The 26,289-nt window shown below is 50.6% G+C and overlaps 1 protein-coding gene across 2 annotated transcripts; it reads right to left on the bottom strand.

Moving 5' to 3' along the window:
* Nucleotides 1–16,343: 16,343 nt before the first annotated feature.
* LOC117859770 (protein FERTILITY RESTORER RF2, mitochondrial) lies at nucleotides 16,344–25,121 on the bottom strand. Of its 2 annotated transcripts, none has more exons than XM_072294652.1 (5): nucleotides 24,865–25,121; nucleotides 21,367–21,455; nucleotides 17,948–18,021; nucleotides 17,262–17,340; nucleotides 16,344–17,115 (listed from the first exon to the last, which is right to left on the bottom strand). In XM_072294652.1, exons 2-5 carry the CDS (start codon nucleotides 21,434–21,436, stop codon nucleotides 16,883–16,885), a joined length of 456 nt encoding a protein of 151 aa, XP_072150753.1. In that variant the 5' UTR covers nucleotides 21,437–21,455; nucleotides 24,865–25,121; the 3' UTR covers nucleotides 16,344–16,882. The 2 variants fall into 2 exon arrangements, with proteins under 2 accessions (XP_072150753.1, XP_034598843.1); XM_034742952.2 differs by lacking the exon at nucleotides 24,865–25,121 and adding an exon at nucleotides 21,544–24,848.
* Nucleotides 25,122–26,289: the final 1,168 nt, after the last annotated feature.

Here is a 26,289-nt window from a genome sequence, read left to right as displayed (position 1 = left end):
TCCGGAGGTCATTGTCACGTGTTCGGTCTATGCCCCACGTTTTCTACCCCGGTGCCCGGTATCGCTATTTTCGGGCTAACCGTGATCTATCCCACGTATTCATGGCTAAAAACGGGTCCCGAGGTTATTTTCACATCTTCGGTCCATCCCCCATGTTTTCGACCCTGGTGGCCAGTGTGGCCGTTTTCGGGGTCCTTTGACACCACACGTTTTCAATGCTGAAAATGCGTCCGGAGATCATTTTCACTTCTTCGGTCCGTCCCCCACGTTTTCGACCCCGGTGGCCGGTATCGCTGTTTTTCGGGCTCCCATGACCTATAGCACTCATTGTCATCGACAAAAATGGGTTCGGAGGTTATTTTCTCATCTTCGGTCCATCACCCACATTTTCGACCCTGGTGGCCAGTGTGGCCGTTATCGGGCTCCCGTGACCTAAAGCACACGTTTTCATGGCCGAAAATGCGTCCGGAGGCCAATTTCACGTCTTCGGTCCACCACCCACGTTTTCGACCCCGGTGGCCAGTGTGGCCGTTTTTTTCCTCCCGTGACCTATACCACATGTTTTCATAGCCTAGAACGTGATTGGAGGCCATTGTCACGTGTTCAGTCTATGCCCCACGTTTTCGACCCCGGTGGCTGATATCGCTATTTTCGGGCTAACCGTGACCTATCCCATGTATTCATGCCCGAAAACGGGTCCTGAGGTTATTTTCACATCTTCAGTCCATCCCCCACGTTTTCGACCCCGGTGGCCAGTGTGGCCGTTTTCGGGGTCCCGTGAGACCACACGTTTTCATTGCCGAAAATGCGTCTGGAGGCCATTTTCACGTCTTCGGTCTATCCCTACCGTTTTCGACCCCGATGGCCAGTGTGGCCGTTTTCAGCCTGCCGACACCTATAGCACACGTTTTATGGCCGAAAACGCGTCCGGAGGCCATTTTCACGTGTTCGGTCGATGCCCCACGTTTTCGACACCGGTGGCCGGTATCGCTATTTTCGGGCGGGCCATGACCTATTGCACATGTACTCATGGCCGAAAATAGGTCCGGTGGTTATTTTCAAATCTTCGGTCCATCCCCCACGTTTTCGACCCCAGTGGCCTGCATGGCCGTTCTCAGGCTCCCGTGACCTATAGCACATGTTTTCATGGCCGAAAATGTGTTTGGAGGCCATTTTCACATCTTCGGTCCATGCCTCACGTTTTCACCTCGGTGGCCGCTATCGCTATTTTTCAGGCTACCATGACCTATAGCACACGTATTCATGGCCAAAAACGGGTCTGCAGGTTATTTTCACATCTTCGGTACATCGCCCACGTTTTTGACCCCGGTGGCTAGTGTGGTCGTTTCCGCGCTTCCGTGACCTATAGCACATGTTTTCATAGCCGAAAATGCGTCCGGAGGCCATTTTCACGTCTTCGGTCCTTCCCCCACGTTTTCGACACCGGTGGCCAGTGTGGCCGTTTTTTGCCTCCCGTGACCTATAGCACATGTTTTCATGGCCTAAAACTTGTCCGGAGGTCATTGTCACGTGTTCGGTCTATGCCCCTCGTTTTCTACCCCGGTGGCCGGTATCGCTATTTTCGGGCTAACCGTGATCTATCCCACGTATTCATGGCTGAAAACGGGTCCCGAGGTTATTTTCACATCTTCGGTCCATCCCCCACGTTTTCGACCCCGGTGGCCAGTGTGGCCGTTTTTGGGGTCCTGTGACACCACACATTTTCATTGCTGAAAATGCGTCCGGAGATCATTTTCACATCTTCGGTCCGTCCCCCACGTTTTCGACCCCGGTGGCCGGTATCGCTGTTTTTCGGGCTCCCATGACCTATAGCACTCATGTTCATCGACAAAAATGGGTTCGGAGGTTATTTTCACATCTTCGGTCCATCACCCATATTTTCCACCCTGGTGGCCAGTGTGGCCGTTTTCGGGCTTCCGTGACCTAAAGCACACGTTTTCATGGCCGAAAATGCGTCCGGAGGCCAATTTCACGTCTTCGGTCCACCACCCACGTTTTCAACCCCGGTGGCCAGTGTGGCTGTTTTTTTCCTCCCGTGACCTATGCCACATGTTTTCATGGCCTAGAACGTGATTGGAGGCCATTGTCACGTGTTCAGTCTATGCCCCACGTTTTCGACCCCGGTTGCCGATATCGCTATTTTCGGGCTAACCGTGACCTATCCCATGTATTCATGGCCGAAAACGGGTCCTGAGGTTATTTTCACATCTTCGGTCCATCCCCCACGTTTTCGACCCCGGTGGCCAGTGTGGCCGTTTTCGGGGTCCTGTGACACCAAACGTTTTCAATGCTGAAAATGCGTCCGGAGATCATTTTCACATCTTCGGTCCGTCCCCCACGTTTTCGACCCCGGTGGTCGGTATCGCTGTTTTTCGGGCTCCCATGACCTATAGCACACGTATTCATGGCCAAAAACGGGTCCGGTGGTTATTTTCACATCTTCGGTACATCGCCCACGTTTTTGACCCCGGTGGCTAGTGTGGCCGTTTCCGCGCTTCCGTGACCTATAGCACACATTTTCATGGCCGAAAATGTGTCCGGAGGCCATTTTCATATCTTCGGTCCATCCCCCACGTTTTCGACCCCGGTGGCTAGTGTGGCCGTTTTCGGGCTCTTGGGACCTATAGCACACGTTTTCAATGCCGAAAATGCGTCCGAAGGCCATTTTCACATCTTCCGTGCATCCCCATGTTTTCGACCCCGGTGGCCAGTGCAGCAATTTTCTGCCTCCCGTGACACTTAGCAAATGTTTTCATGGCCGAAAACGCGTCCGGAGGCCATTGTCACGTGTTCCGTCGATGCCCCACGTTTTCGACTCCGGTGGTCGGTATCACTATTTTCGGGCTAACCGTGACCTATAACACACGTATTCATGGCCGAAAACGGTTCCTGAGGTTATTTTCACATCCTCAGTCCATCCCCCACGTTTTCGACCCCGGTGGTCAGTGTGCCCGTTTTCGGGCTCCCGTGACCTATAGCACATGTTTTCATTGCCGAAAATGCGCCCGGAGGCCATTTTCACGTCTTCGGTCCATCCCCCACGTTTTCGACCCCGGTGGCCGGTATCGCTATTTTCGGGCTAACCATGACCTCTACCACATGTTTTCATGGAAGAAAATGGGTCCCGATGCCATTTTCACATCTTCAGTCCATCCCCCACGTTTTCGACCTCGGTGGCCGGTAGCGCTATTATTCGGGCTCCCATGACCTGTAGCACACTTTCTTATGGCCAAACATGGGTCCGGAGGTTATTTTCACATCTTCGGTCCATCACCCATGTTTTCGACCCAGGTGGCCAGTGTGGCCGTTTTCGGGCTCCTGTGACCTATAGCACACATTTTCATGGCCGAAAATGCGTCCGGAGGCCATTTTCACAGCTTCGATCCATCCCCCACGTTTTTCACCCGAGTGGCCAGTGTGGCCGTTTTCGGCCTCCCGTGACCTATAGCACACGTTTTCATGGCCAAAAACGCGTCCGGAGGCCACTGTCACATGTTCGGTCTATGCCCCACGTTTTCGACCCCGGTGGCCGGTATCGCTATTTTCGGGCTAACCATGACCTATACCACACGTATTCATGGCCAAAAACGGGTCCAGAGGTTATATTCACATCTTCGGTCCATCTCCCACGTGTTCTTGGGACCTATAGCACACGTTTTAAATGCCGAAAATGCGTCCGAAGGCCATTTTCACATCTTCCGTGCATCCCCATGTTTTCGACCCCGGTGGCCAGTGCAGCAATTTTCTGCCTCCCGTGACACTTAGCACATGTTTTCATGGCCGAAAACGCGTCCGGAGGCCATTGTCACGTGTTCCGTCGATGCCCCACGTTTTCGACCCCGGTGGCCCGTATCGCTATTTTCGGGCTAACCGTGACCTATAGCACACGTATTCATGGCCGAAAACGGTTCCCGAGGTTATTTTCACATCCTCGATCAATCCCCCACGTTTTCGACCCCGGTGGCCAGTGTGGCCGTTTTCGGGCTCTTTGGACCTATAGCACACATTTTCAATGCCGAAAATGCGTCCGGAAGCCATTTTCACATCTTCGGTGCATCCCCCACATTTTTGACCCCGGTGGCCGGTATCGCTGTTTTTCTGCCTCCCGTGACGCTTAGCACATGTTTTCATTGCCGAAAACGCGTCCGGAGGCCATTGTCACGTGTTCGGTCGATGCCCCACGTTTTCAACCCCGGTGGCCGGTATCGCTATTTTCGGGCTAATCATGACCTACAGCACATGTATTCATGGCCGAAAACGAGTCCCGAGGTTATTTTGACATCCTCAGTTTATCCACAACATTTTCGACCCCGGTGGCCAGTGTGGCCGTTTTCCGGCTCCTGTGACCTATAGCACATGTTTTCATAGCCAAAAATGCGTCCGGAGGCCATTTTCACGTCTTCAGTCCCACCTCCACGTTTTTGACCCCGGTGGCTGGTATCGCTGTTTTTGTGCTCCCATGACCTGTAGCACACGTATTCATGGACAAAAATGGGTCAGGAGGTTATTTTCACATCTTCGGTCCATCGCCCACGTTTTCGACCCCGGTGGCCAGTGTGGCCGTTTTCGGACTCCCGTGACCTAAAGCACACGTTTTCATGGCCGAAAATACGTCTGGATGCCAATTTGACGTCTTCGGTCCACCCCCCATGTTTTCGACCCCGGTGGCCAGTGTGGCCGTTTTTTGCCTCCCATGACCTATAGCACATGTTTTCATGGCCTAAAACATGTCCAGAGGTCATTGTCACGTGTTCGGTCTATGCCCCACGTTTTCTACCCCGGTGGCCGGTATCGCTATTTTCGGGCTAACCGTGACCTATCCCACGTATTCGTGGCTGAAAACGGGTCCCAAGGTTATTTTCACATCTTCGGTCCATCCCCCACGTTTTCGACCATGGTGGCCTGTGTGGCCGTTTTTGGGGTCCCGTGACACCACACGTTTTCATTGCTGAAAATGCGTCCGGAGGCCATTTTCACATCTTCGGTCCATCCCCCACGTTTTCGACCTTGGTGGCCGGTATCGCTGTTTTTCGGGCTCCCATGACCTGTAGCACTCATGCTCATGGATAAAAATGGGTCCGGAGGTTATTTTCACATCTTCGGTCCATCACCCACATTTTCGACCCTGGTGGCCAGTGTGGCCGATTTCGGGCTCCCGTGACCTAAAGCACACGTTTTCATGGCCAAAAAAGCGTCCGGAGGCATATTCCACGTCTTCGGTCCACCACCCACGTTTCGACCCCGGTGGCCAGTGTGGCCGTTTTTTGCCTCCCGTGACCTATAGCACATGTTTTCATGGCCTAAAACGTGATTGGAGGCCATTGTCACGTGTTCAATCTATGCCCCACGTTTTCGACCCCGGTGGCTGATATCGCTATTTTCAGGCTAACCGTGACCTATCCCATGTATTGATGGCCGAAAACGGGTCCTGAGCTTATTTTCACATCTTCGGTCCATCCCCCATATTTCGACCCCGGTGGCCAGTGTGGCCGTTTTCGGGGTCCCGTGAGACCACACGTTTTCATTGCCGAAAATGCGTCTGGAGGCCATTTTCACGTCTTCGGTCCATCCCTCCCGTTTTCGACCCCGGTGGCCAGTGTGGCCGTTTTCGGGCTCCCGTGACCTATAGCACATGTTTTCATTGCCGAAAATGCGTCTGGAGGCCATTTTCACGTCTTTGGTCCATCCCCCACGTTTTTTACCCCGGTGGCCAGTGCGGCCGTTTTCAGCCTCCCGTGACCTATAGCACACATTTCCATGGCCGAAAATGCGTTTGTAGGCCATTTTCACATCTTCTGTCTATCCCCCACGTTTTAGATTTCGGTGACCGGTATCGCTGATTTTGGGCTCCCATAATCTATAGCACACGTTTTCATGGCCAAAAACACATCCGGAGGCCATTTTTACGTGTTCGGTCTATGCCCCACGTTTTCGACCCCGGTGGCCGGTATCGCTATTTTCGAGCTAACCGTGACCTATAGCACACATATTAATGGCCCAAAACAGGTCCAGAGGGTATTTTCAAATCTTCGGTCCATCCCCCACGTTTTCGATCCCGGTGGCTAGTGTGCCCGTTTTCGGGCTCTTGGGACCTATAGCACACGTTTTCAATGCCGAAAATGCGTCCGGAGGCCATTTTCACATCTTGGGTGCATCCCCATGTTTTCAACCCCAGTGGCCAGTATGGCCGTTTTCTGCCTCCCGTGACACTTAGCACATGTTTTCATGGCCTAAAATGCATCCGGAGGCCATCGTCACGTGTTCGGTCCATGCCCCACGTTTTCGACCCCGGTGGCCGGTATCGCTATTTTCGGGCTAACCGTGACCTATAGCACACGTATTCATGGCCGAAAACGGGTCCCGAGGTTATTTTCACATCCTCGGTCCATCCCCCACGTTTTCGATCCCGGTGGCCAGTGTGGCCGTTTTCGAGCTCCCGTGACCTATAGCACATGTCTTCATTGTCGAAAATGCGTCCGGAGGCCATTTTCACTTCTTCGGTCCATCCCCCACGTTTTCGACCCCGGTGGCCGGTATCGTTGTTTTCAGGCTAACCGTGACCTATAGCACACGTTCTCATGGCAGAGAACGGGTCCCGAGGCCATTCTCACATCTTCGGTCCATCACCCACGTTTTCGACCTCAGTGGCCAGTAGCGCTATTTTTCGGGCTCCCATGACCTCTGGCACACGTTTTCATGGCCAAAAAAGCGTCTGGCGGCTATTTTCACATCTTTGATCCATCCCCCACGTTTTCATGGCAGAAAACGGGTCCGGAGGCCTTTTTCACGTCTTATGTCCAACCCTCACGTTTTCGACCCCGGTGGCTTGTGTGGCTGTTTTCTGCCTCCTGTCACCTATAGCACACATTTTCATGGCCGAAAATGCGTTCGGAGGCCATTTTCAGCTCTTCGGTCCATCCCCCACATTTTCGACCTCGGTGGCTAGTATCGCTATATTTCAGGCTCCAGTGACCTGTAGCACATGTTTTCATGGACGAAAACCGGTCCGGAGGTTATTTTCACATCTACAGTCCATCCCACACATTTTCGACCCTGGTGGCCAATGTGGCCGTTTTCGGGCTCTTGTGACCTATAGCACACGTTTTCATGGCCAAAAACGGGTCCAGAGGCCACTGTCACGCATTCGGTTTATGCCCCATGTTTTTGACCCTTGTGGCCTGTATCGCTATTTTTTGGCTAACCGTGACCTATACCACATGATTTCATGGCCAAAAACGGGTCTGGAGGTTATTTTCACATCTTCGGTCCATCCCCCACGTTTTCGACCCCAATGGCCGGTGTTTCCGTTTTCGGGCATCCGAGACCTATATCACACGTTTTCATGGCCGAAAATGCGTCCGGAAGCCATTTTCACGTCTTCGGTCCATCCCTCACGTTTTCGACCCCGATGGCCAGTGTGGCCGTTTTCAGCCTGCCGTCACCTATAGTACACATTTTCATGGCCCAAAACGCGTCCGGAGCCCATTTTCACGTGTTCGGTCTGTGCCCCACGTTTTCGACCCCGGTGGCCGGTATCGCTATTTTTGGGGTAACCGTGACCTATAGCACACGTATTCATGGCCGAAAATGGATCCGGTGGTTATTTTCTAATCTTCGGTCCATCCCCCACGTTTTCGACCCCGGTGCCAAGTGTGGCCGTTTTCGGGCTCTTGTGACCTATAGCACACGTTTTCATTGCCGAAAATACGTCCAGAGGCCATTTTCACGTCTTCGTTCCAACCCCCACGTTTTTGACCCCGGTGGCCAGTGTGGCCGTTTTCAGGCTCCCGTGACCTATATCACACGTTTTCATTGCCGAAACGCGTCCGCAAGCCATTTTCATGTGTTCGGTCCATCCCCCACGTTCTTGACCCCGGTGGCCAGTGTGGCCGTTTTCGGGCTCCCGCAACCTATAGCACACGTTTTCATTGTCGAAACACGTCCGAAGGCCATTTTCACGTCTTCGGTCCATCCACCATGATTTCGACCCCAGTGGTCAGTGTGGCCGTTTTCGGCCTCCTGTGACCCTTAGCACACGTTTTCATGGCCGAAAACGCATCCGGAGGCCATTGTCACGTGTTCAGTCGATGCCCCACGTTTTCGACCCCGAAGGCCGATATGGCTATTTTCGGGCTAACCGTGACCTATAGCACACATATTCATGGCCAAAAATGGGTCCGGTGGTTATTTTCACATCCTCGGTCCATCCCCCACGTTTTCGACCCCGGTGGGTAGTGTGACCGTTTTCGGGCTCCCGTCACCTATAGAACACGTTTTCATGGTCGAAACCGGGTCTGGAGGCCTTTTTCACGTCTTCGGTCCATCCCTTACGTTTTCGACCCCGGTGGACGGTATCACTATTTTCGTGCTAACCGTGACCTATAGCACACGTATTCATGGCCAAAAACGGGTCCGGAGGTTATTTTCACATCTTCGGTCCATACCCCACGTTTTCGACCCCGGTGGCCAGTGTGGCTGTTTTCGGGCTCCCATGACCCATAGCACACATTTCCATGGCCGAAAATGCGTTCGGAGGCCATTTTCACATCTTCGGTCCATCCCCCACGTTTTCGACATCGGTGGCCGGTATAGCTGTTTTTCAGGCTCCCTAACCTATAGCCTACGTATTCGTGGCCAAAAACGTGTGTGTGGAGGTTATTTTCACATCTTCGGTCCATCCCCCACACTTTCGACCCCGGTGGCCAGTGTGGCCATTTTTGGGCTCTCGTGACCTATAGCACACAGGTTCATTGCCGAAAATGCGTCCGGAGGCCATTTTCACGTCTTTGGTCCATGCCCCACGTTTTGGACACTGGAGGCCAGTGTGGCCGTTTTTTGCCTCCCGTGACCTATAGCACACGTTTTCATGGCCGAAAACGCATCCGGAGGCCATTTTCACGTGTTCGGTCTATGCCCCACGTTTTCGACCCCGGTGGCCGATATGGCTATTTTCAGGCTAAGCGTGACCTATAGCACACATATTCATGGCCGAAAATGGGTCCGGTGGTTATTTTTACATCCTCAGTCCATCCCCCACGTTTTCGACCCCGGTGGCTAGTGTGGACGTTTTCGGGCGCCCGTAACCTATAGCACAGGTTTTCAATGCTGAAAATGCGTTCGGACGCCATTTTCACATCTTCGGTCCATCCCCCATGTTTTCAACCCCGGTGGCCAGTGTGGCTATTTTTGGGCTCCCGTGATCTATCCCCCATGTTTTCGATGCCAGTAGCTGGTATCGCTGTTTTCGGCTCCCATGACCTATAGCACACGATTTCATGCCCGAAAATGGGTCTCGAGGTTATTTTTAGGTCTTTGGTACATCCCCCACGTGTTCAACCCGGTGTCCGGTGTGGCTGTTTTCGGTCCCTGTGACCCATAGCACACGTTTTCAAGGCCAAAAACACGTTCGGATGTTATTTTCATGTCTTCGGTCCATCCCTCACGTTTTCGACCCCGGTGGCCAGTGTGGCCGTTTTCAGGCTCCCGTGACCCATAGCACACATTTTCATGGCCGAAAATGCGTTTGGAGGCCATTTTCACATCTTCGGTCCATCCCCCATGTTTACGACCTCGGTGGCCGGTATCGCTGTTTTTCGGGCTCCCCTGACCTATAGCTTACATATTCGTGGCCAAAAATGGGTGTGGAGGTTGTTTTCACATCTTCAATCCATCCCCCACGTTTTCGACCTCGGTGGCTAGTGTGGCCGTTTTCGGGCTCTCATGACCTATAGCACACATTTTCGTTGCCAAAAATGCGTTCGGAGGTCATTTTCACGTCTTTGGTCCATGCCCCACATTTTCGACCCCGGTGGCCAGTGTGGCCGTTTTCTGCCTCCTGTGACCTATAGCACATGTTTTCATGGCCGAAAACGTATTCGGAGGCCATTTTCACGTGTTCGGTCTATGCCCCCACGTTTTCAACCCCGGTGGCCGGTATCACTATTTTCGGGCTAACTGTGACCTATAGAACACGTATTCATGGCCGAAAATGGGTCCGAAGGTTATTTTCAAATCTGCAGTCCATCCCCCACGTTTTCGACTCCGATGGCTAGTGTGGCCGTTTTCGGGCGCCCGTGACCTATAGCACACGTTTTCAATGCTGAAAATGCGTCTGGAGGCCATTTTTCACATCTTCGGTCTATCCCGCACGTTTTCGACCCCGGTGGCCAGTGTGGCCGTTTTTGGGCTCCCGTGATCTATCCCCCACGTTTTCGATGCCGGTAGCCGGTATCGCTGTTTTTGGGCTCACATGACCTATAGCACACAATTTCATGGCCGAAAATGGGTCTCGAGGTTATTTTTAGGTCTTCGGTACGTCCCCCACGTGTTCGACCCGGTGTCCGATGTGGCCGTTTTCGGTCCCTGTTACCTATAGCACACGTTTTCAAGGCCGAAAACACGTTCGGATGTTATTTTCATGTCTTCAGTCCAACCCCCACGTTTTCGACCCCAGTGGCCAGTGTGACCGTTTTTGGGCTCCCGTGACCCATAGCACACATTTTCATGGGCAAAAATGCGTTTGGAGGCCATTTTCACATCTTCGGTCCATCCCCCACATTTTCGACCTCGTTGGCCAATATCGCTATTTTTCAGGCTCCCGTGACCTATAGCCTACGTATTCATGGCCAAAAACGGGTGTGGAGGTTGTTTTCACATCTTCGGTCCATCCCCCACGTTTTCGACCTCGGTGGCCAGTGTGGCCGTTTTCGGGCTCTCGTGACCTATAGCACACATTTTCATTGCCGAAAATGCGTCCGGATGCCATTTTCACGTCTTTGGTCCGTGCCCCACGTTTTCGACCCCGTTGGCCAGTATGGCCGTTTTTGGGCTCCCGTGATCTATCCCCCATGTTTTCGATGCCGGTAGCCGGTGTCGCTGTTTTCGGGCTCCCGTGACCTATAGCACACGTTTTCACGGCCAAAAATGGGTCCGGAGGCCGTTTTCACGTCTTCGGTCTAGTCCCCACATTTTCAACCCCGGTGGCTGGCGTGGCCGTTTCCGGGCTGGCGTGGCCTATAGCACGGGTCCGGAGGCCATTTTCACGTCTTCGGTCCATCCGCCACGTTTTCGACCACGTTGGCCGGTTTGGCTGTTTTCGGGCTGCCGTGACCTATAGCACACGTTTTCATGGCTGAAAACGGGTCCGGAGGCCATTTTCAAGTCTTCAGTCCATTCCCCATGTTTTCAACCGTGATGGTCGGTCTAGCTATTTTCGGACTCCCATGACCTATAACACATGTTTTCATGTCCGCCAAAAACGGGTCCGGAGGCCATTTTCGCGTCTTCGGTCCATTCCCCACGTTTTAGACCCCAGTGGTCGGTGTGGCCGTTTTTCGGCTCCCGTGACCTATAGCACATGTTTTCATGGCTGAAAACGGGTTCGAAGGCAATTTTCACGTCTCCGGTCCAACCACCACGTTTTCGACCCCGGTCGGCAGTGTGGCCGTTTTCAGGCTTCCGTGAGCTATAGCACACGTTTTCATGGGCAAAAATGCGTCTGGAGCCCATTATCACGTGTTCGCTCCATCCCCCACGTTTTCGACCAGGGTGGTCAGTGTTGCTATTTTTGGGCTCCCGTGACCTATAGCGCACGTTTTCATGGCCGAACACGCGTTTGGATGCCTTTTTAAGGTACTTAGTCCATCCCCCTCGTTTCGGCCCCGATGGCCGGTGTGGCTATTTTCGGGCTCCCGTGACCTATAGCACATGTTTCAATGGCTGAAAATGGCTCTGGAGGCCATTTTCACGCCTTCGATCAATCCCCATGTTTTTTACCCCAGTGGCTGGTGTGGCCGTTTTCGGGCTACCATGACCTATAGCAAACGTTTTGATGGCCAAAAATGTGTCCGGAGCCCATTATCATGTGTTCGATCCATCCCCCACGTTTTCAACCACGGCGGTCGGTGTCGCTATTATTGGGCTCCCGTGACCTATAACACAAATTTTCATGGCCGAACAAGCGTTCGGAGGCTATTTTCACTTGTTTGGTCTAGCCTCTACATCTTAGTCCTCGGCGGCCAGTGTGGCCGTTTTCTGGTGCCCATGGCTGAAAACGGGTCCGAAGGCAATTTTCACGTATTCGGTTCATCCGCCATGTTTTCGACCGCGGTAGCCTATGTGGCCGTTTTCGGGCTCCCGTGACCTATAGCCCACGTTTTCAGGCCGAAAACAAGTCGGGAGGCAATTTTCACATCTTCGGTCCATCCCCCACGTTTTCGACCTAGGTGGCCTGTGTGGCCATTTTCCAGCTCCGATGAGCTATAGCACACGTTTTCATGGCCGAAAATGGGATTGGAGGCCATTTTCAGGTCTTCCGTCCATCCCACACGTTTTCGACCCTGGTGCCTGGTGTGGCTGTTTTCAGGCTACCGTGACCTATAGCACACGTTTTTATAGCCGAAAATGAGACCGGAGGCCATTTTGACGTCTTCGGTCCATCCCCCACGTTTTCGAACCCGGTGGGCGGTGTGGCCGTTTTCGCACTCTCGTGACCTATAGCACACCTTTTCACGGCCAAAAATGGGTCCGGAGGCCATTTTCACGTCTCGAGTCCATCCCCCACATTTTCAACCCCGGTGGCCGGCGTCGCCATTTTCGGGCTGTCGTGGCCTATAGCACACGTTTTCATGACCAAAAACGGGTTCGGAAGCTATTTTCAGGTCTTCGGTCCATCTCCCACGTTTTCGACCATGGTGGTCGGTGTCGCTATTTTCGGGCTCCCGTGACCTATAACACAAGTTTTCATGGCCGAACAAGCGTTCGGAGGCCATTTTCACTTGTTCGGTCTAACCTCTACATTTTAGTCCTCAGTCGCCGGTGTGGCCATTTTTGGGTGCCCATGACCAATAGCACACGTTTTCATGGTCGAAAATGGGTCCGGAGGCCATTTTCATGGCTTCGGTCCATCCGCCACGTTTTCGACCGTGTTGTCGGGTGTGGCCGTTTTCAGACTGCCGTGACATATAGCACACGTTTTCATGGCTGAAAACGGGTCCGGAGGCCATTTTCACATCTTCGGTCCATCCCCCACGTTTTCAACCATGGTGGTCGGTGTAGCTGTTTTCGGGCTCCGATGACCTATAACACAAGTTCTCATGGCCGAACAAGCATTCGGAGGCCATTTTCACTTGTTCGGTCCAGCCTCTACATTTTAGTCCTCGGTGGCCGGTGTGGCAGTTATCGGATGCCCACGACCAATAGCACATGTTTTCATGGCCAAAAATGGGTCTAGAGGCCATTTTCATGGCTTCGGTCCATCTGCCACGTTTTCGACCGTGTTGGCCGGTGTGGTCGTTTTCGGGCTGCCGTGACCTATAGCACACGTTTTCATGGCTGAAAACGGGTCCGGAGTCCATTTTCACGTCTTCGGTCCATCCCCCACGTTTTCGACCACGGTGGTCGGTGTCGTTGTTTTTGGACTCCCATGACCTATAACACACGTTTTCATGACCGAACACAAGTCCGGAGCCCATTATCATGTGTTTGGTCCATCCCCCACGTTTTCAACCACTGTGGTCGGTGTCGCTGTTTTCGGGCTCCCGTGACCTATAGCACACGTTTTCACGGCCAAAAATGGGTCCAAAGGCCGTTTTCATGTCTTCGGTCCATTCCCCACATTTTCAACCCCGGTGGCTGGCGTGGCCGTTTTCAGGCTGTCGTGGCCTATAGCACGGGTTCGGAGGCCATTTTCACGTCTTCGGTCCATCCTCCATGTTTTCGACCAAGGTGGTCGGTGTCGCTATTTTTGAGCTCCCGTGACCTATAACACAAGTTTTCATGGCCGAACAAGCGTTCGGAGGCCTTTTTCACTTGTTCGGTCTAGCCTCTACATTTTAGTCCTCGGTGGCCGGTGTGGCCGTTTTCGGGTGCCCATGACCAATAGCACACGTTTTCATGGCCGAAAATTGGTCCGGGGGCCATTTTCACGTCTTCGGTCCATCCGCCACGTTTTCGACCGCGTTGGCCGGTGTGGCCATTTTCAGGCTGTCGTGACTTATAGACACGTTTTCATGGCTGAAAACGGGACCGGAGGCCATTTTCACGTCTTCCGTAAATGCCCCACGTTTTCGACCCCGGTGGCCGGTGTGTCTGTTTTCGAGCTACCGTGACCTATAGCACACGATTTCATGGCCAAAAACACGTCCGAAGCCCATTATCACGTGTTCGGTCCATCCCCTACGTTTTCAACCATGGTGGTTGGTGTCACTATTTTCGGGCTCCCGTGACCTATAACACAAGTCTTCAGCCTTTTTCACTTGTTCGGTCCGGCCTCTACATATTAGTCCTCGGTGGCTGGTGTAGCCGTTTTCGAGTGCCCATGACCTATAGCACACGTTTTCATGGAAGAAAATGGGTCCGGAGACCATTTTCACGTCTTCGGTCCATCCGCCACGTTTTCGACCGCGTTGGTCGGTGTTGTCGTTTTCCGACTCCCGTGACCTATACACACACGTTTTCCTTGCCGAAAACGGGTCCGAAGGCCATTTTCACGTCTTCGGTCCAACCCTCGTGATTTCGACTCCGGTGGCCATTGTGGCCGTTTTCGGGCTACCATGACCTATAGCACACGTTTTCATGGGCAAAAACGCGTTCGGAGCCCATTATCACGTGTTCGGTCCATCCCCCACGTTTTGGACCACGGTGGTCAGTGTTGCTATTTTCGGGCTCCCGTGACCTATGGCACACGTTTTCATGGCCGAACACGCGTTTCATGGCCATTTTCACGAATTCAGTCCATCCCCCTCGTTTTCGGCCCCGGTGGCCGGTGTGGCCGTTTTCGGGCTGCCGTGACCTGCACATGTTTTCGTGACCGAAAACGGGGCCGGAGGACATTTTCACGTATTCGGTCCATCCCCACGTTTTCGAGCCGGGTGGCCGGTGTGGCCGTTATCGAGCTGTCGTGACCTATGGCCCACGTTTTCATGGACGAAAACGGGTACAGAGGCCATTTTAACGTCTTCACCCCATATTTTCGACCACGGTTGGTGGTGTCGCTGTTTTCGGGCTCCCGTGACCTATAACACACGTTTTCATGGCCGAACACACGTTCGGAGGCCATTTTTACTTGTTCGGTCCAGCCTCTACATTTTAGTCCTCGGTGATCGGTGTGGCTGTTTTCGGATGCCCACGACCTATAGCACACGTTTTCATGGCCGAAAACAGGTCCGGAGACCATTTTCACGTCTTTAGTCCATCCCCCACGTTTACGACCGCGGTGGCCGGTGTGGCCGTTTTCCAGCTCCTGTGACCTATTGCCCACGTTTTGAGGCCGAAAATGGGTCGGGAGACCATTTTCACGTCTTCAGTCCATCCCTCATGTTTTCCACCTAGGTGGCCGGTGTGACCGTTTTTCGGCTCCAATGCTACCGAGCCACCGGCCGGGGTCCAGGGACAGCCGGCCGCGGCGCTGCGGGCGCAGCACGCGCCTCGGGGAGGTGGCAGAGGGCCGTGGGAGAAGCGGCGGGGAAGGCGGCGGAGGGCGTAGGGGAAGCAGCGAGGGAGGTGGTGGCGGAACAAAGGAGAGGAAGTGAGGAAGGTAGGGTTTAGGGGTGGGGGGTTTTATATGCGGGCCGAGCAGGCTTTAACAGGCTAGGCCGCCCGCTTAATCCCAACGGGCCAAATAGGCCGGGCCGTGCCGGGCAGCACACGGGCTGAGATAGCAGCCCAGGCACAGCCCGTGGTGTGGGCCAGGCCAGCACAAGCATGACGACCGCCGTGCCGGGCCGTGCCTAGACCGGGCCAAAATCCCGTGCCGTGGGCCAACCCACGGGCCATGGCCATATGGCCAACTATACCTGCAGGTGGTCGGCGGTCCACCGGCCACACTAGTGCGGAAGCGCGGCACTGCGTGCACACCGATTGCACTTTTCTTTTTCTTTTTCAATTTTTTCCATTTGATTATTTCTTTTTTATATCATTATTTTTACTCAAGTTAGTATCGTTTACATGTATAAGTTAGGTAGATAAGTTATTTAACTGTCTGTAAAAGTTGTGATACACGTTATGCGTATAAATTGTTTGTATCATGAAAATTATATACAAAACGGGGCCCAGGGAAATCACGGGGTAGAAGATGCAGTGGAAAGAGAGAAGACCAAGACGACAGACCTCATGACCTTCAGGTCAAGTCCACCAAATTCATACGAGCAACAAAGCCATTATGAAACTGCATCGGAATGAAAACCCAGTTGCATACCGAACGACCGGGCCAACTTGGGGCTGCGTGGTTCTGTCGACCGGTCATGGCTGGTTCAGGTTCGGCTTTTACAAAACACATGTTGGTGATTGCAACTTCTGCACTCGCTTTCACAAAACACTGGATGTTGACTCACCCCAGAAATTTCCCCGTAAACCAACCAGAAATGATACAGCACTTGCTCTGACAGCTTACACCTCAATTTCAACAGTCACAAACCTCAGCGAATGGGAAAGCAAAAGTCACCGTAGAGAACGGCGGCCAAATTTCCAGTCAACTGATTCTACATTTCAGTCGGCAAGCGTTCCACACCAATGACGATAGGATTACATCTGAAACAGGCACGCTACATTACACTAGATTCATATCTCCAGCTCAGCAGCCTACTTGAAGGAACTTTCGGCATCTCCGACGCAGTCCTGTAATTTGAGTCTCAAGTCCGACATGATCTTTCTCAGAAGTCCATCAGAAAGACAACATAAACTACCCACAGTCCTGTAATTTGAGTCTCAAGTCCAACATGATCTTTCTCAGAAGTCCATCAGAAAGAGACCATAAACTACCATGACAGTCACATGTTATGTTCCAAATGGCAGCCACAACCAGAAGCCTTCTTCATTACAACAGAAACGAGTAGCTAGTGCTAGTGAGACTGGCGAAGGGTGATCATGGTTGTAGCAGCCCGTTGCTGGCGTCGTCTCCACCTCGGTGCTTCCGAGTAAGCAGGTACTTCTCAAACTCCTTCAGGTAATCCAGGAGCAACACACAGGAGAAGAGAAGGAATCCGCCGAAGTAGTTGCTGCCACCCCCGCCACCTCCACCACCGCCCCCACCTTTGCCGAAGCGGAACGGAGGGAACCCGCCACTTCCATCGTCCAGCATCGGCCCTTGAACTTTCCCTGGAACAGTTGTAAATCATCATACAGGTGAATTTCAGCCAATGTGGCGAGTTTGCCTGCTTTCTTTGAGCAACTTCAGTTACATCCTTCAAAGACAAATAAAATTGAGTTCAATTATATGCAGCATGATAATTCTAAATTCCAACCTTTCTTATCACGTTGAACAGTTGCACTTGAAGATTTCTTTTGGACGCTTTGGGTTTGAGTAGCTTTACACCTCATACTCTGTAGCAAAGAGTGGTCACAGGAAAGGTAGTCAAACAAGGGATCTGACAGTGAAGTAAAACATAGACAAGATAAGCAGGTTAACATTTTTGTATTCAATTTTTGAATTTCACAAGTTCAGATTTACTATGTACTTAACAACTCACAAAGTTAACGCTTTAGTAATCATTCCTGGTATGATGGTATCTAAGAAATCATGCCCATCACAGACAAGTGATTCACCAACAAGCATTGCAAATCCATGATCCATTCATAATTGAACTAAGCCATTTTGAACATGCAAACTTTTTATAATACACACTCCTTTCAACCTAGGCAAAAGTTAGAATGAGGTCCCCCATTGGCACATTTATCTCAAAGTAGCAGTGGGTTTATCTAACATAATTACCATAGCTAACGATTTAGAAAATTTAAAATTACAATATGGAGACAATAACAAAATGCTTTTAAGATACACTGATGTTCCACTATGCAATAGTTTGTAAAACGTACAAATATTAGAATGTATAGTTTGATACAAGGCCTGATTTATGATTAGTTTTTAATCCCATAAACTTCAGTCTACACATAGTAAGATCAAAATAGACAACAACTCATTAATACGTACTCTCAATGTTGTTTTAGCAGACACTTTCTGTTCAAATGAGATGCGATTAACCTTAGGTTGCTGAAATTGTGAACCTGCCAAACAGCAAGACAATAATGAGAATTATTCAGCAATACATAGTATAAGCATTGATGTGCAAAAGAGGAACAGCAATGCCAAAAATCAGAAGAATGGTGATTCATGAATCACAAAATCCAAGATCAATCCTCAATTAAGAGTTGGAGACTTTTCAGCCCACTTGTACAAATCCATAGAATTCTCAAGCTTACAGATGTGCGCAATTTTGGGGACCTACTGTGCAATTTACTTTTTAACATAATATAATGAAACATTTTAATTGGAAACAACCAGTTACTCTATTTATCTATAGAGAGAATTTACACATGAACTTAATGAATATCTCATATAAAGGGACTGCAATATGACAGATACTCTTTAAACTAATAAAAAGATATACTTGGAAACAACCAGTTTGTTCTTTTTATCTTTTTTCAGATAATGGAAAATTCTATTATCCAAAAAGAGTATTTGTATATACCTTTTCTATTCATCTAGAAAGAGTATTTACACATGAACATAATTGTAAAAAGGGAAAGTGTGCTATCATAGATTATCCATGATGTATCTAAATTGCATCTGCATGGGATTCATCAGTTTTCATGGCTTGGGTTGAGCAGTGGTGAATCTCCAGAGCAAAAGACAAGCTGGTAAGAACTATGCTACCATTGAAATTCTTTACTTGCACATCTACAGTAGACCAAATACGGACACCACCACTGCTTTCTTTTGGTTTTCAATGCATTTATAAGGCAACAAGTTGTATTTTGACACGTGATTTGTAAGGGTTTTGACACATGATAGTAATTAAGGCGTTTTGTACAACTTACCCGCGGGCAAAAACCCGGTAGGGCGAGGATACGGGTGCCATTTTGTACCCACGGGCACAGGTGCACGTCTGAGTTTGTGCCCGCGGGTAATAAATTAGCGGGTACAAAAATGTCGTGCCCATGCCCACGAACCCACCTGACATGTAGACCCTCCTGTACAAGTATACAAAGGATTTTTTCTAGGGTTCCCTAATCACCTCCCGACTCCCGAAGACCTGCACCGCACAGCCGCACCCAAGTCCCACCCCACGCCTCGCGCCCAGGCGGCGCCGCCAGTTCCCTACCACCCAACGTCGCCCATCCCGTCGCCCATCTCTTCCCGCCGCCCAGCCTCACTCCCCACCGGCCACCCTTGCTCCCCACCGCCACCTCCCTGCCGCCACCAGTTCGCCCGACCACTTCCCCGGCGTCCCCGCCGCCACCTCTCTACCACCTCCCCGCTGCCACCTCTCCGCTCGTCGGCCTCCCTGCCGCCACCTCTCCGCCGGCCGCTCCGCCACCGGCCGCCATCTATAGACCAAATTGGTCTAATTGACCTGTGAAACTGGTCTGACCGGTTTTCTTGGGTGCTAGATCTTCCAGAAGTCATAACTCCCTCATCCGAATTCCGAATCGGACATTCTACATATGCATTTTGATCGTCTCAACAAGAGCTACGCAATGGTGAAGGTCCAATTTAAAATATGACCACTTTAGTCAAATTGATCTGACCGGTTTAGAGACCGGTCCGTCCAAATTTATCAATTTTAATTGTCAGCAGATTGTTACGTGCAGAAAATTATAAAGAACACAGGTCTATAACTCCAACATTTATAATCAGAAAGAACATAAACCAAGTATATTTTTTTATTTGGAACAAGCTAGTGCTCACGATGCACATGCATCTGACTCAAACACACCCTACCCTATGAGCACATCCAAGGGTTAGGAGATCGAGTTTGACAAAGTTACATCAGACGTCTCATTGTCATTAGATTAGACACACTGTATTCACCCCTATGAACATGCGCACAAACTATTAATATGAGCATATTCGACATGCTTAGGCGGCAAGACTGATGCTACTAGTATTAAGATTGACAAAATTCACTGACGCCTTGAACAAGAAAACACACAAAGGTCACTCCAACTTCAGTACGGATTTGAATTTTTCGGTTCCATGGGGAAAAAAAACAAAAAAGAGCACCCACGTAAGTTCTTTTAGGGCTCCTTTGGGAACAGAAAATCCGGCCGGGTTCTTGTGATTTCTCTAGGTGGGCTTCCCACGGGAATTTCGTTCCCAGGCTCAATTTCTCTAGCATTTGGGAGCCCACGAGCACGGGGGTGGCAAGCCCAATCTGCAACTTTTCCCTAGGTGAGAACGACCCACCTCTTGGGTCCGGACGCCACAACCCGGCGTTGTCGCGACTCGCGAGGTTAGCAACGCAAGGGAGCTAGCAACCTCACCATCTTCGTCTACTCCACCGCCCCGCCTCTCGCCAGCGCCCCTCCACGTCGTCATCCAGGCTCTTCCCCTCCTCCGCGTCCTCGTCCTCGTCCCCAACCAACCGCCACCATCCCGCGTTGCCGCCATCCTCCATGTACCCATCCCTATCCAGGAGCACCGCCGCCGTCTCAATCTACAACGACACCACCTCAGCCACCTCCTTTGGAATTTGGATCCACCACGGCACCTCCACCCTTCTACTTCTTGGATTTGTGAGTTCTCCACTTTCCTCTTCTCAGGCTCAGACTACATCAACCAGATCGAGGAGGTTAGGGTTCTTCCTTCCCCTAATGCGTTCTTGATTTTGATGGGGTGAAAAGCAGGTTGGGCTCTAGGAGAAGACAACCTGCATACATCAATCAAGTTTACCAGGAGTAATAGATCGGTAAGGTGTCCGTGACCATGTGTTTTTCATTCTCCTCTAAGACCTTCATGTGTTTTCCTTAGCAATAGATTTTGGACAGTCTTGCTATATTCTCTGTTCTGTCAGTCTGGTTATACTTGGAGCTGGTTGTTCCTAGTATGACGCCCAACTAAACATGAGTGATTTTGCATAATGCTCTATAGAGCTACAGGGCGATTGGAGCATTGTAAGAGCTACAGTTCTTAATTATATTTAATTACAGAATATTTGCACTGAACTGTGAATTGATTTAGTTGCCATGGTTAGTGTAATCTGTGTGTGTCTTGTTGGCCTCATTACACTACTATGCTGACAATGAGTACAGGAGACCAAAAAAAATGTTCAGAGTTATAGGATAATTTCAGTACAGCCTTGGAAAACATAATGGCTGAGTGGCTAGCTTTTGCAGGAGGTCCAGCGATTTCATGATCTGTCTTGATTCTAGATGTATCGAGACAAATCTACTTGTTTGCACCTGCCAACACTTTGTTATTGTATTTGAGGCTCAGATTAACCTTTTATTTCCAACTGCACCTTAAATCCCACAAGATTTTTATGTATGATGACAAAAGGACACAACCCTGATCAAAAATGAAAAAAAAACAAAAATAAAAACATACAGAAACTTGAATCCAATAATTACCTCCAAACCTCCTAGTTGAAGTGCCATAGATTGCAGCTCCAGGCAATGAACATGTTCCAAGTTGGGACATTGTGGATGCAACTCAATGCCTACGAAGCCGAATATATATCACAAAATCAGTACAAAAAAAAATGAAACACCTCACTGAATGATTCGAAATGGAATATGCCTCACTACCTGCTGCATAGTTCATAATACCTGAAACAATTTATTTGGATTGGCTATCTAAAGACATAAAAATGCAATGCGGGTGTTACCCATGTATGTATATACTGAAATATACAGCACGATAGATTAAAGCAAAATATCCTATTACAACACAACTCTACTTACAAACAGTGGACATGAGTTTGAAACAAATAATTTCGCAAAAGAATTAATCATTTGGAAAGGGCATCGCGGACTGGAATTTGTACCAGATGACTGCAACAGGTTTCATTCTCCCATGATCCCAGCGGATCGCAATAATATCAACCAAATTTGCACACGGAGCAAAACGAATGGAACCCAAGAACAGATAAGAATTATGTTTGCGTGTTCTTGACGCACCTATCTCCTCGACAGGTGAACCCCCAAACTTTTGAAAGGTAAATAGCCATTCGCGATGAAATCCACAACAAAATGGATGGACAGACTGAAGAACGCGTCCCAGGAATGAAGATGTGGATTTGATCTCACAGGGGGAAAAAGCAACCCGACAAAACAGGAATCAGGCTCATAACAATCCATCCAGATGCACCAGGGATCCCTTACCAGCCAAAGCTAAGTCAATTAGGGAGACGCGGCACAAGAAGGACCGAAGGAGACCCAGGCAGCGCGCTTCGATCCGGCGTGGGGGCGCTCGGTCGGCGGCCGTCAGGGTCAAGCGAGGAAAGGGATCGGAATTGCTAAACAATGCTTGGCTAATTAATTATTTCGCAATCCCTAAGGTGGTGTTTCGATAGGGTATGGGAAAGGGAAAGGGAAATCAGATTGGTGTTTGGATCTTTAGTCCGGACTAAAATTCCTGTCACATCGATCGGAGGCTAATTAGAAGGACTAAACATGAGTTAATCATAAAACTAATTAAACAGATGGAGGCTAATTCGCGAGACGAATCTACTAAGCCAATTTAATCCATCATTAGCATATGTTTACTGTAGCATCACATTGTTAAATCATGGACTAATTAGGCTTAATAGATTCGTCTCGCAAATTAGCCTCCATCTGTGCAATTGGTTTTGTAATTAGTTTATGTTTAATACTCCTAATTAGTATCTAAACATTCGATATGACACGAATTTTAGGAGGGACTAAAGAACCAAATGGCCCCTTTTCCTTTGTTTTTTCTTTGGTTTGAGCAAGCAAATAAAAACAAGAATGTCTTCCATGCCCTCCCAGCTCCTGGCACCCAACTCCATCCGCCTATCGATTGCTTGCTAAGTCAAAATCTCTGATGAAATGAAAAAAATGGTCGTCCCATCCAATCGGGTTCAGATCCCCTCAAGTGGCCAGATTATGCGTGGCAAGCGGCAGCTCTAAACCCCCACACGCGTGGGCAAGGCGGTTTGCGATTCAAGTGGCAGCTCCGGGCCTTTGCGTGGCAACGGCTTGCAATTCGTGTGGCGGCTCCGGTGACTTGTGCAACTAGGCGAGTTAGGAACTTACGGGGAGTCACAAGATGCTCCTCTTGCTCCCGCTAGGGCCGATGCCGGCAACGTTTCACCCGTCCGCACGACAGATGCCACCATTCCCAAGAGGCCACGGCAACACGACGAGGACATGGCGGGCAGTAGTAGCCGTCGATGGAGATCGGCAGGAAGGTGATCCGTGCCCGACGGTCTGCTCCGAGAAGATAAATAATAAGTCAGATTCACCCCTCCTTGTTTCCCAACCAAAACCCACCCCTCCTACTGGGTATGTAGCGGTGGGAAATAATCTCATTTTATCCCTATCACATACCCATTCTTTTCCCATTCCATAAATCCGAACAAGGGATATGTTATCCTTCTTCCCTTATTTCCTATCCCATTCTCATTTCCCAGTTCCCAAACGCCACCTTCTTGACATTGCCAAACATGTCAACTCCCCATTTACCAAGTTCATCCGATAAAGCACCCAGTTTGCTTTTAACATCTCCAACAGTTGTGGCCACCACAGTCTGCCAACACGTTGCAACGGTAGGCTTTAGCTCCGGGTGCCTGTCCCACATGGCTTCGTCACGGAACTGTCGGCGCGCACCGTTTTGTTCTAACTCATCATCAGTTAGTTTTAGCAGCAATCCATGATGATCAGACGTTGCTCGTTGATATGGCACACATTTGCAAAGGGAAACTGCGCACTCCATTCAGCTGAACCAAGGGCTCGATCCAGTCTGACTTGAGTATAAGTACCCCCTACCACCTTCTTCTCCCAGGTCCAGAAGCTACAACTATAACCGAGATCAATGAGGTTGCATACATCGACCATGTCGCAAAATCCCTGCATCTGCAATAGCGCGCGGTGTCCCACTCCAAGGTGCTCCTCAGGTCGCAATACTTCATTGAAATCTCCTAGACAAAGCCAAGGTAAGGTGCTAGTACCACATATGTTCTTTAGAGTATCCCAAGTTTGAGATCTCAGGTTAGTCTGGGCCTCTCCATAAACTGTTGTGATTCTCCAAGGTAAATCACCGATACCCATAACTGAAGCATCAATGTGATACTTAGAATGACCCAAAATATTGATATCCAAATCGTTATTCCAGAAAATACAAAGACCACCACTCCTGCCTTCACTACCAACCGCAAAGGCTCTATCAAAACCCAGCGTACCGGCTAGAGCTTCCACACGAATTTTACTAATTTGAGTCTCAAGAATACATAAAATAGAAGGGGCAAACTTTGTGATAAAATCACGGAGCTCTCTAACTGTCGAGGCATTGCCCGCTCCTCGACAATTCAAGCTGAACAGACTCATTAGGAAGGGCGGCGCTCCTCGCGGGAGCCCGCCAAGCTATGCAGCACGGATACGGATACATGTATCGGTATCGGAAGGTGTATCGGTATCGGAATGATACAGATACGCGGATACGGCAATTTCCTAAAAAAACCCGATACACGGATACATTTACTATTTAAAAAATAAAATAAAAAATAATGCATATTAAAATTTTAAAACTGATAACAATGAACCGTTGCAATTAACTACTTAAGTGTACTATTACTACAACACAGCAGGTCTCATTCTCAAGTCTCCTCAACTCTCAAATATAGTAGTCTCAAATTTAGAAAATTAATAAAAGGCATGCAGGCTTGCAATTCAGGCAGCAGCAAGTTCCTACTTGCCGCACTGCTCATATTTGGAGACGCCATCTACTGCATACAAGCAATGAAGCAACAAGAAGTCACTAACCGCACTGCAGAAATAGAATAGATCGAGAAGGGGAGAGGAAGACGAAGTGGGGAGCAAAGAAATCAAGCAACAAGCAGTCACGAACTGAAGAAGAAGAGGAGATCGAGAACGGGGAAGGGGATTAACTCAAGGAACTCGTCGCAGGGGCCTGGAACTCGTCGCAGCGGCCACGAACTGAAGAAGAAGGGGAGATCGAGAACGGGAACTCGCTGCAGCCTGGATCCACGTGGCAGGGGCGGAAACTCGTCACTGGCGGCCAGCGAGTAGGGACGGAAGCTCGTCGCCGGTGCTGCGCCGCTGCGTGGGGGAGGCGGAGGCGGAGGCGTGAGGCTGCGCGTGGGAGGGCGGACCGGCGGAGGGTGGTAACTGGTAAGTTGGGCTGGGCCGTATCGATTGGGCGAAACGTTTCCGTTCCATAGTTTCCGGCCCAATTAAGAAGGGACATGCGGACACGCCGCGGATACGTATCCCGGGCGTATCCGTATCGGATACGTATCCGATACGGGATACGCACCCTTCCTGGCGTATCCGTGTTTCACAGAATATAGCAACACATGTATTTGTAATAAGACACGTAAACCATGGGTACTTCTTCCCAGACTTCAAGCACTGGTCAAGATTGTTCAAAAGCCTTATCTTGACAGTGTTTTCCTGTCAGTGAATGTGTTAACATAAAATTATAGAGAACCATCCAGCAGTGGGAGAATTTCTAATAAAAACGTGATTGGATCCCAGAGTTAAGATTGCACCTGACATGCAAAGATAGAACCATAACAGAGAAGCATCTGGTTGACAAGCATTTTGCGAACCGATTCTGGCTTCATAAAAGAACCGATTCTGGTTGACAAGCATTTTGTGAGGAGCTCAATCGCCAGGAACGAGCAGCCGTCGACGACGAGCTCCTTCAGCCGCGAGCCCGGCGTGCTGACCACCAGCCGCTTCGTCTTCCCCGCGCAGCCGCACGACACGAGGCGCAGCGTCTCCAGCGGCGAGCGCGCGATGAAGAGTCTCTGGTACGTGGCCGCCGGCGTGGACGCCGGCATGTCGCGCAGGACGAGCTCGGTGGTAGCGGCGCGGGAGCACGTCGCCGACCCTGAGCTCGAGCGCCGGGACCTCGCGCGGGAGGCGCGCCCACCGCCTGGCGAGCACGGCCGCGGAGAGCGCGGTGCGGGTGTCGAGGCGAAGCAGGTCGTCGGGCAGTGGGCTCAGGCGGTCCGCGCTGCCGCCGTAGTCCGAGATAGGGCGCGCGCACCGACGCGGCCTCTTGATCCTGGCCATGGCTAGTGGCTGGTTTGCTCGATCTGGTAGCCAGAACAGATGGCAGCTGGCCTTATTAGGCGGGTTGACAGGTGCAAACGGATTCAGACTCCGATCAGGCATCGATCTGTTTACTCTTCACTGTCAGAGATGCCACTAGCTAGCCTTGGTTAGTTTAAGTCTGGCAGGTGTTCTTGGGTACAACTCCAGCGAGCTTAGTGGCGTAACAATGCCCTCTGTGCATCAATGCAGTCCTTGGCTGCGGCGGTGCGTTTGGCACGGCACTGGCCGTGT

This window comes from Setaria viridis, chromosome 6 (assembly GCF_005286985.2).
Source record: "Setaria viridis chromosome 6, Setaria_viridis_v4.0, whole genome shotgun sequence".
Taxonomy (NCBI): Eukaryota; Viridiplantae; Streptophyta; class Magnoliopsida; order Poales; family Poaceae; genus Setaria; species Setaria viridis.
Note: the sequence above shows the minus strand (reverse complement) of the source record. Positions and strands in the feature narration are given on the sequence as shown.

Coding starts and splice junctions, on each gene's coding strand:
- LOC117859770 (XM_072294652.1), bottom strand. CDS start 21,436: ATGTCCCAACTTGGAACATGTTCATTGCCTGGAGCTGCAATCTATGGC. Junction 18,022..21,366: donor TTCAACTAGGAGGTTTGGAG/GTAATTATTGGA, acceptor GCTGTTTGGCAG/GTTCACAATTTCAGCAACCT. Junction 17,341..17,947: donor CTGCTAAAACAACATTGAGA/GTACGTATTAAT, acceptor TCTTTGCTACAG/AGTATGAGGTGTAAAGCTAC.